This window comes from Gymnodraco acuticeps, unplaced genomic scaffold (assembly GCF_902827175.1).
Source record: "Gymnodraco acuticeps unplaced genomic scaffold, fGymAcu1.1, whole genome shotgun sequence".
Classification (NCBI taxonomy): Eukaryota; Metazoa; Chordata; class Actinopteri; order Perciformes; family Bathydraconidae; genus Gymnodraco; species Gymnodraco acuticeps.
This window is the reverse complement of record NW_022991620.1, coordinates 18,139-28,678: the sequence shown is the minus strand read 5'-3', so window position 1 is coordinate 28,678 and position 10,540 is coordinate 18,139. Positions and strand designations below refer to the sequence as shown.

At 44.4% G+C, this 10,540-nt stretch overlaps 1 protein-coding gene across 2 annotated transcripts; it reads right to left on the bottom strand.

Annotated features, from left to right (window-relative positions):
* Positions 1–84: 84 nt before the first annotated feature.
* ift57 (intraflagellar transport 57 homolog (Chlamydomonas)) lies at positions 85–9,450 on the bottom strand (the record flags this gene model as incomplete). Of its 2 annotated transcripts, none has more annotated exon segments than XM_034198068.1 (8): positions 85–156; positions 415–537; positions 632–700; positions 2,071–2,161; positions 4,039–4,157; positions 6,113–6,326; positions 8,082–8,233; positions 9,244–9,450. In XM_034198068.1, coding segments are annotated over 7 exon segments (840 nt in total), but the record flags the coding sequence as incomplete, so codon positions are not given.
* Between the last annotated feature and the right edge of the window lie 1,090 nt (positions 9,451–10,540).

The window sequence follows — 10,540 nt, the reverse complement described above, 5'->3', positions numbered from 1 at the left end:
GTCAGAAATTAAAATGATGAACAGCAGGCGGAGCCACAGACAGTTAAAAATACTCGTATTATTGCAGCAGGTCATTGAACGCACCGTGGCTTCTTTGAGCGAGGACTTGATCCCGTCTCTGTGTTGATGCATCTGCTCCACGTGGATCCTCCAGTCCTACACACACACACACACACACACACACACACACACACACACACACACACACACACACACACACACACACACACACACACACACAACACACACACACACACACACACACACACACACACACACACACACACACACACACACACACACACACACACACAACACACACACACACACACACACACACACACACACACACACACACACACAGTGAGTCTGGCTCAGACAGTCACCTGTGCGATGCTCTCAGGTGAGTGGTACCTTGTTGTCGGTCCTGACGGTGACTTTGAGCTGCGGCAGGACTCTCTCCACCTCCAGGCTCCACTCCGCTGCGTCCACCGTGGCCTCCAGGATCTCCTCTGGTTTGGAGGAGGCTTCTGTATCCTGTCAGAGGACAAACACAACACCACTGTGGTTCATCAGAACTCACATTTACAGCCCTGAAGGAGTCCTTGAATGCGTCTCCAGGTGAACTCACCGTGGGACAGGTGCGTAACTTCAGAGCCTCGAGGTCCATCACGTTCTCCTCCTCGTCGTCAGGCTCCTCCTGGGACCAAACACACAACACATTGACTTCACAACTTCACAACAGTGATCCAACAACACAATCAATACTTAGATTTATAGACTTTCTAAATGATCACACCAGATTAAAATATTCTTTTGGTTCAGTTTTACACCTAATTTGAATTGATTAACGACAGAAGAAAATGTATAACTTGAAAGGTCAAAAGTTGTAAATGTCCTCTTTAGAAAGCCAGTGAAGGAAGCCACGACAACTTCAGTCTTTGACCACAAGAGGGCAGTATGTGCAGGTCTAAGAGTTCATCCTGGCCAGGAGAACTAACTGTAACGCAGCGTCCACACGGCGGTGTGCGTTGAAGCTTGCCGGCAGGCGTGTCTGAAACTCGACCAACAACCAATCACATGAATCTCCCGCCCCTGACACACAAGCAGCGGTTTGATTGGCTAGAGCTTGTACTGGCATATGATTCGATTGGCTGACCCTTCTGCCGAGGCTTCAAAAGTTGAACATTGCTCAACTTTTGCAGCGAGCCACGACAGCAATGCTCCGCGTCGCTTCCCACAATGCAGTTCGGTGTAAAGTGACGTCACCCCATTCAAAGTGAATGGTGAAGCTTCAACGCACGCCGCTGTGTGGACGGGCCGTTAGTCACACTGAGGAAAACCCTGGATCAAATGAAACTAATTTCCTCTCCAGGGTGTATGCAGGAACCCTGAAGTCACATGTAAAACCTCTTAAGACCTTTTTTAAGACCCTCCCCAGACATTTTAAGACCTCATCGCCACTTGGAGTTCTCACCGGTTACCTTGGCGACACACTTTACCTCACATTGACTATATACAGTATTGATTGTCCTTCCTCCTTATCTTCCAACCATTTGGACGCAGACTTGCATTTCCCCATAACGATGTTTAGCAACCGGCGTAAACGGACCTCCGCGCTATCAAGTAGTGAGCGTGCGATGTCCTGTTCAGATGACGTCAAACCCAACGGGATGCCATCAATAAACTACACAGAACCACACTACACACTTACGCCATGATTACATTCAGGCAGACTGTAGAATACCTCTTTGGACCATTCATATACTTATTGAAAACAAGCTATAACATGTAACACTGTTTAATACTTTAAGACCCCGCGGACCCCCTGCTGTCCTCAGTCTGTAACATCCTCATTGTGCATCTTTAAAAAAGGGAAAAGCATCCAGATTACATTAAATTGATATCTGCCACAGGTGACCAGCTCTCCTTATTTCCACGAGTTGCACTTTAAGAATCTGGCAGCTCGTTCCTCTTGATGCTAACGCACAGCCTTACTCATAATAAAACAGGGGAGTTGGTTTCAAAGAGCGCTGCATGTTGCTAGGTGATTAAACCAGAGACACCTACGATCATCTCCTCCTCCACTTTGCTGAGCGTGAGCTCTGCGTCGTCCTCGACCACCGACTCTTCTTCTGTGGTTTCTGCTGGGTAGTCTGGTCTGAAGGGAGAGAGAGAGAGAAGGGACAGGAAGTGGAAAGACATGAGAATATACAGCGGACATTAGATGGTGCAGATCCTGCAGATGAAAGCACTTTGGAGCTGTTTGATGGGTCCCTTTTTGTTTATTGCATGCAGGAATATTACGAATAATAATAACTAACTCGTTGCCATTATTTTCACTGATATTGCTATTGTGATGATGCTATTTTCTGCACTAACCATTGCATCAAACAAGACTCCACAGAGCCTCCTCTAGAGGACAACAGACTTTAAATGATACTAAGTCCTTCTTTAACTAACAGTAAATCAACAGAGCTAACAGCATCTCTCTAGGTCGTCCTCAGACCCTCCATCGTCGCTTCCAGTCATCCCGGTTCTCCATACATCTGGCCAGTTCATTGGTACTTTGTGCTCCTGCGTCGTTCTTGAGTACGTCCACGTATGTTGGTGCGGGACGTCCTCGTGACCGATGCCCGTGTGTTGGTTCCCAGAGCACCAATTTGCCGGCTGGCAGCTCTTGATGCCTTTGGCGATGTCCTGCTAGTCTCATTCTCCTGGCTGCATCACACGTTGCTTCAAAGTCTTAAATAATGTCAATGAGAGCAGCGTTTTTAAACTTCAATACCTCAGTAGATCTTGTTCATTGAGTTGTGGGAAGCCCAGATCCTATTGGGTTACAGGGGGTGGTAGACATTTGCAATAACGGAACCGTATACATTATATAATGTTTTTTTACTGTATTTATTCCTAAAAAGTCTTTAATTTATTTTGTAAAGCACTTTGAATTGTCGCGTGCTGAAGAGTGCTATATAAATAAACTTGCCTTGCCTCGAAACCTCATTGTCCTCTTGTTCTTCTGATGTGCATCTAACCCAGTGTTTCTCAAACTTTTTCATACCAAGGACCACTTAACCAATTAAAAAACACTCGCGGACCACCTAACTCCACAAATATTTTAAAAAACACATCGTTTTTCTAGAACAGATTACAAATCGCCTGAAAATGGTACAAAGTGGTACAAGTGGCAACATGTGTGAGGTGTTGCGCTGGGCTATATCATGCAATTGAAAGTGAAACTTAAGCTCGTTCCATTGCGGAGATATTCCCGCGAGAGTGCGGAAAACTTAAATAGATTAATTTATTTCAAATGTGAAATTTTACCAATATACTCACGGACCACCAGTGGTCCGCGGACCACACTTTGAGAAGCACTGATCTAACCCAGTGTTCATGAACTCTATCCAAAAGCAGAAGGGATGTTTGGTAGCAGAGGCTTAATGACAGAGTGAGGGACAAACTAAAGGGGTGATAACCGTCAAGCAAGCTTTGTCTCTTGGTGATAGACTGACTGGGGATCAGCCGTTTGTTAACTCTATGAGATGTGGCCGTGTCTGGAGAATCCCACCACAGCTCAGTAAATCTGTTCACCTGCAGGCAGAGAGAAAGTGTGCAGCCGGTCTAAGCATCAAGGGAAACAAATGGATAACTTGAAAGATAAAACGTTGGAAATGTCCTTGTGAAGGAAGCCACGGCAACTTCAGGATTTGACCACAAGAGGGCAGTGCAAGCCTGTGAGCTAACCCTGCTCAGGTGAACAGACCCTGGATCAGATGAAACTAATGTCCTCTCCTCACAGCGAACTTCTCTGTCTGTAACATCCTCATCGTGCATCTTTAAAAAAGGGGAAGCATCCAAATTAAATCACGGTTTGCACAACGGGTTGTGGAACCGCTTTCGATACAGCAGGTTGTGTTTTGATATCTGCCACAGGTGACCAGCTCTCCTTATTTCCACGAGTTGTACTTTAAGAATCTGACAGCTCGTCCAGTGAGAGAGGAAGGATGTGAGTATTTCAGAGGAGACGTGTGTGAGTACCTCCTGAAGGAGAAGCCCTTCCTCTTCAGAGCCTCCTCGGCCAGGCGGTCCAACACCAAGCACACGAACTCTCCTGACCCGGACTTCAGTTTGGAGGGCGGGAAGTCCACCTTCACACCCTGATGGAGGACAGAGGAGGGACGTCAGGCACAGACACTCTCACATCTCAGAGTCTGAACAGCAGAGAGGAGCGAGGAGTCAGAGAGGAGTCAGAGAGCAGCGAGGAGTCAGAGAGGAGTCAGAGAGGAGTCAGAGAGGAGCGAGGAGTCAGAGAGGAGTCAGAGAGGAGTCAGAGAGGAGCGAGGAGTCAGAGAGGAGTCAGAGAGGAGTCAGAGAGCAGCGAGGAGTCAGAGAGGAGTCAGAGAGGAGAGAGGAGTCAGAGAGGAGTCAGAGAGCAGCGAGGAGTCAGAGAGGAGTCAGAGAGGAGAGAGGAGTCAGAGAGGAGTCAGAGAGCAGCGAGGAGTCAGAGAGGAGTCAGAGAGGAGTCAGAGAGGAGTCAGAGAGGAGCGAGGAGTCAGAGAGGAGTCAGAGAGGAGTCAGAGAGCAGCGAGGAGTCAGAGAGGAGTCAGAGAGGAGAGAGGAGTCAGAGAGGAGTCAGAGAGCAGCGAGGAGTCAGAGAGGAGTCAGAGAGGAGAGAGGAGTCAGAGAGGAGTCAGAGAGCAGCGAGGAGTCAGAGAGGAGTCAGAGAGCAGCGAGGAGTCAGAGAGGAGTCAGAGAGGAGCGAGGAGTCAGAGAGGAGTCAGAGAGGAGTCAGAGAGGAGTCAGAGAGGAGCGAGGAGTCAGAGAGGAGTCAGAGAGGAGCGAGGAGTCAGAGAGGAGTCAGAGAGGAGTCAGAGAGGAGAGAGGAGTCAGAGAGGAGTCAGAGAGGAGCGAGGAGTCAGAGAGGAGTCAGAGAGCAGCGAGGAGTCAGAGAGGAGTCAGAGAGGAGCGAGGAGTCAGAGAGGAGTCAGAGAGGAGTCAGAGAGGAGCGAGGAGTCAGAGAGGAGTCAGAGAGGAGCGAGGAGTCAGAGAGGAGTCAGAGAGGAGTCAGAGAGGAGCGAGGAGTCAGAGAGGAGTCAGAGAGACATTTCATCTGAAAGAGTGTCTGCAAGGATATCTGCTCTACAGGAAGCTCAGGCTCTCTGATGGGAGGTGTCAGAGGAGTGTCTGTGTGTCCACATGTTTCTTTAATCTCATCTCTACGTCAGGGTTTCCGTTAGCCGGTTTTTAGCTGTTAAAATGTAATAAAAACCGGTAAATTCAAAACCTGCCGGTCAAAATGTCCGCTAATAATTAGGGATGCTCTGATCGATCGGCCGATATTCACTCTTAATAGTTTGATCGGTGCTCTCTATAAAGGCCGATCAGGAGAGCTGGATCTGATCGATATGGACATAAACGTGAGTGAAGTTTAACCGGACGCGAGAGAGATCAGATCAGCTGCTGCATAATCACCTGAAGCCCCGCTCACTGTTTAGCGCGCTGCATGAGAAACTGACGGGCTGGCAGGAGAGAGAGAGAGAGAGGATCCGTTTCTCCCGTGTTCAAAGTTAATGTAAACTTTTGAATAATGTACTTCAAACAAGTATTTTGTTTGAATGTAATAATGATGTTTGTTGAATCATTTATTGAAAAATGAATCTGAATTTTTCGATCTGTTACGATTATAAACTGAAGCAATATAAAAATGACTCCCATTAACTGAGTTTTAAACATCAGCATATCCGGTCATAGTCCGGTGATTACCTGCTAACAGAAACTCTGCTACACAATTCTTATTCTTATTATTGAACCATGACCGGTAAGTTTCAAATTTGTCTGGTAAAATAAATTCTGTCCGGACATTTGACCGGCGAGAAAAGATCCTAGCGGAAACCCTGGTGTGTGTGTGTGGCAGCCTTTCCCCTTTCTGTTGACCAACACAGAGACATGAGTTTATAGAATAAAATAAATATGTCATTTGACTGAAACACATTCCTATAAATACGGACACCAGAGAAACTGATTATGCTGCAGTGGTCTCTCCATGTGTCCAGAGCAGATAGAGAAATGCTCTAGACACATAGTGATGTGACTTTGCTCTAAAACCTCTCCCTCTCTCTCGGGACAGCAACGACAGGAAGCTGTGACTCACGAAGGCCCGCAGCTCGGACAGGATGTTGGACACGGTGGCGTTCGGCTCGTCGTGCTCCTGCGGCGCCGTGAAGGGCCGCCCCGCCTCGTTGATGAGCCAGGCAGCGATGACGGTGAACAGGAAGAACTGCTCGCCCGGGTTCACCGCCAGAAACGGGCTGGAGACAAAGTAGTGTCTGAAACAGAGAGGGGAGGTTTCCTCATCAGCTGTTAGTAACTCTGGATCTTAATGACTCTGGATCTTAATGAGTCTGGATCTTAATGACTCTGGATCTTAATGACTCTGGATCTTAATGACTCTGGATCTTAATGACTCTGGATCTTAATGACTCTGGATCTTAATAACTCTGGATCTTAATGACTCTGGATCTTAATGACTCTGGATCTTAATAACTCTGGATCTTAATGACTCTGGGTCTTAATAACTCTGGATCTTAATGACTCTGGATCTTAATGACTCTGGATCTTAGTGACTCTGGATCTTAATAACTCTGGATCTTAATGACTCTGGATCTTAATGACTCTGGATCTTAATGACTCTGGATCTTAATGACTCTGGATCTTAATGACTCTGGATCTTAATGACTCTGGATCTTAATGACTCTGGATCTTAATAACTCTGGATCTTAATAACTCTGGATCTTAATGACTCTGGATCTTAATGACTCTGGATCTTAATGACTCTGGATCTTAATAACTCTGGATCTTAATGACTCTGGATCTTAATAACTCTGGATCTTAATGACTCTGGATCTTAATGACTCTGGATCTTAATGACTCTGGATCTTAATAACTCTGGATCTTAATGACTCTGGATCTTAATAACTCTGGATCTTAATGACTCTGGATCTTAATAACTCTGGATCTTAATGACTCTGGATCTTAATAACTCTGGATCTTAATGACTCTGGATCTTAATGACTCTGGATCTTAATGACTCTGGATCTTAATGACTCTGGATCTTAATAACTCTGGATCTTAATGACTCTGGATCTTAATAACTCTGGATCTTAATGACTCTGGATCTTAATAACTCTGGATCTTAATAACTCTGGATCTTAATGACTCTGGATCTTAATAACTCTGGATCTTAATAACTCTGGATCTTAATGACTCTGGATAATGACTCTGGATCTTAATAACTCTGGATCTTAATGACTCTGGATCTTAATGACTCTGGATCTTAATAACTCTGGATCTTAATAACTCTGGATCTTAATAACTCTGGATCTTAATGACTCTGGATCTTAATGACTCTGGATCTTAATGACTCTGGATCTTAATGACTCTGGATTTTAATGACTCTGGATCTTAATAACTCTGGATCTTAATAACTCTGGATCTTAATAACTCTGGATCTTAATGACTCTGGATCTTAATAACTCTGGATCTTAATGACTCTGGATCTTAATAACTCTGGATCTTAATGACTCTGGATCTTAATGACTCTGGATCTTAATGACTCTGGATCTTAATGACTCTGGATCTTAATAACTCTGGATCTTAATGACTCTGGATCTTAATGACTCTGGATCTTAATAACTCTGGATCTTAATGACTCTGGATCTTAATGACTCTGGATCTTAATGACTCTGGATCTTAATGACTCTGGATTTTAATGACTCTGGATCTTAATGACTCTGGATGTTAATGACTCTGGATCTTAATAACTCTGGATCTTAATAACTCTGGATCTTAATGACTGGATTTTAATGACTCTGGATCTTAATGACTCTGGACCCGTTTGGGTCGTCTTCAGAAGGGAACATTACTTTGTTACAGCAAAGAGACAGAAAATAAAACACTATCAGATAAAGGGCATGCTCATTCATTATTACTATTTACAAAAGTAAACATTCGGGAAGAAGGAAGCAGCAGTATTTATGAAATAAATAAAGTATAATAATAATAGGTGTGCAGTAGTTTCTCACCGGGACAGATTCTTCATGTTGTGTTTGGCCAGGATCTCCTCCTCATAGTTCAACACCTTTAACTTCTCCAGCAGAGACTCCATCACCACGAAGACCTGGTGAACCGCTCCGGGGCCGCCATCTTCCTCGCCTCGCCTGCCTTCATCCGCCATCTTCATTCAGAGGAGGGACAAGTACTCAGGTCAGGTACTTGAGTTACAGCAGAAGTACTCAGGTCAGGTACTTGAGTTACAGCAGAAGTACTCAGGTCAGGTACTTGAGTTACAGCAGAAGTACTCAGGTCAGGTACTTGAGTTACAGCAGAAGTACTCAGGTCAGGTACTTGAGTTACAGCAGAAGTACTCAGGTCAGATACTTGAGTTACAGCAGAAGTACTCAGGTCAGGTACTTGAGTTACAGCAGAAGTACTCAGGTCAGGTACTTGAGTTACAGCAGAAGTACTCAGGTCAGGTACTTGAGTTACAGCAGAAGTACTCAGGTCAGGTACTTGAGTTACAGCAGAAGTACTCAGGTCAGGTACTTGAGTTACAGCAGAAGTACTCAGGTCAGGTACTTGAGTTACAGCAGAAGTACTCAGGTCAGGTACTTGAGTTACAGCAGAAGTACTCAGGTCAGGTACTTGAGTACCAAAAGTCCTGCATTCAAAATGTTCCTCAAGTGAAAGTAGAAAAGTATTCTCATCTAAATATAGTGAAAGACAGTAAAAGTAGTCGTTGTGCAGATTGGTCCATTTCAGAATAATATATATGATATGTTTTATAATGATTGATCATGAAAGTGTTCTCAAAGCTGGTGAAGGTGCAGCTTGTTTGAAGTACTTTGTATTCTGCAGGGTAGCTGGTGGATTTACTCCAGGTGGAACTAAAGTCTGATTCAACACTTGGTTAGATTTCACATCATTCATCCACATCTGAGAAGTAACTAAAGGTATTAAATACATGTCGTGGAGGAAAAGTACACAATTTACCTCTGAACTGTAGTGGAGTAGAAGTACAAGTACCTCAAAATTGTACTTAAATAGAGTACTTGAGTAAATGTACTTCGTTACTTTGCTCCTCTGTTAGCAGCTGCCACTAACTGTTGAATCAACACAACAACAAATCGTGTCTTTAGCCTCCTTTAGCTGATTAGCATGGGTTAGCTGTTAGCCGGGTTTGTTTACCTTTTCTCTCCGTTGTCAGGCAACCGATAAACAAGTTAAATGCTTAGTTTCCGGCATGTCGTTTACCAGAGTCAGCTTCGTTATCAAATTAAATCATATCTACAAGTCAGAAACTTAACAAATCTGTTTTAAATTCATCATTTAAATCTTCTAAACACCACTAGCGTTTTCTGATGTGATGAAGATATTTCAGCGTCAACGGCTTCCGGTGGCCTTCAGAATAAGAGTCTATCAGTTGTTGCGTGGCTGTCGCGGCTTTCAAAATAAAAGCTCATCAACGATATTATTCAAAGAGGGTTCATTTATCAATTATCAATTTGTATTTAGTGTCAAAGGTCAGAAGAGAGTAGACAATTGCTAACAATTAAATACTGTGCATTATTTATATTCTGATTCTGATTTAAATGAATACTGTATAGATACACACACACCCACACACACATATACACACATACACAAACACACGCACACACACACACACACACACACACACACACACACACACACACACACACACACACACACACACACACACACACACACAGGAGTGTACTATACACATACGTGAGTGTTGGCATATATCTTCCATACATTATGTATTTTCAACCTCAACACAACCTTGGTACTGATCCAGTGAAGCATTATGAACACAGTCTACATGTGCAGTGTGTGTGTGTGTGTGTGTGTGTGTGTGCGTGTGTGTGTGTGTGTGTGTGTGTGTGTGTGTGTGTGTGTGTGTGTGTGTGTGTGTGTGTGTGTGTGTGTGTGTGTGTGTGTGTGTGTGTGGGTCCCATGGTGCAGCAGGCAGGGAAGGAGGGTGTGTTTGTTTAATCTGCAGTCTGCTCCCTGTCTGCTCAGGTGGAGCTTACTGTTTGATTGACAGGTCTGCTAACTGCATCTCTGCTTCAAATCCATCCTTTGGACTGCTTTAGCCCGGTCATTATGGGATGCTTTAGCCCGGTCATTATGGGATGCTTTAGCCCGGTCATTATGGGATGCTTTAGCCCGGTTATTATGGGATGCTTTAGCCCGGTCATTATGGGATGCTTTAGCCCGGTTATTATGGGATGCTTTAGCCCGGTCATTATGGGATGCTTTCCAGTATTTGGCAGCGGTAGGAAAAATACTCAGATCTTGTACCTAAGTAAAAGTAGAAATACAAGAGAAAATATAAGAGTGTAGGAATACTCTGTTACAATTCAAACCGTTTTATTAGCTGTTACAATGGTGAGCTTTATTCTCTGCACCAGCGTCACTGGCTTCCGGTGTGGCCTTCAGAATAAAAGTATTTGGATTT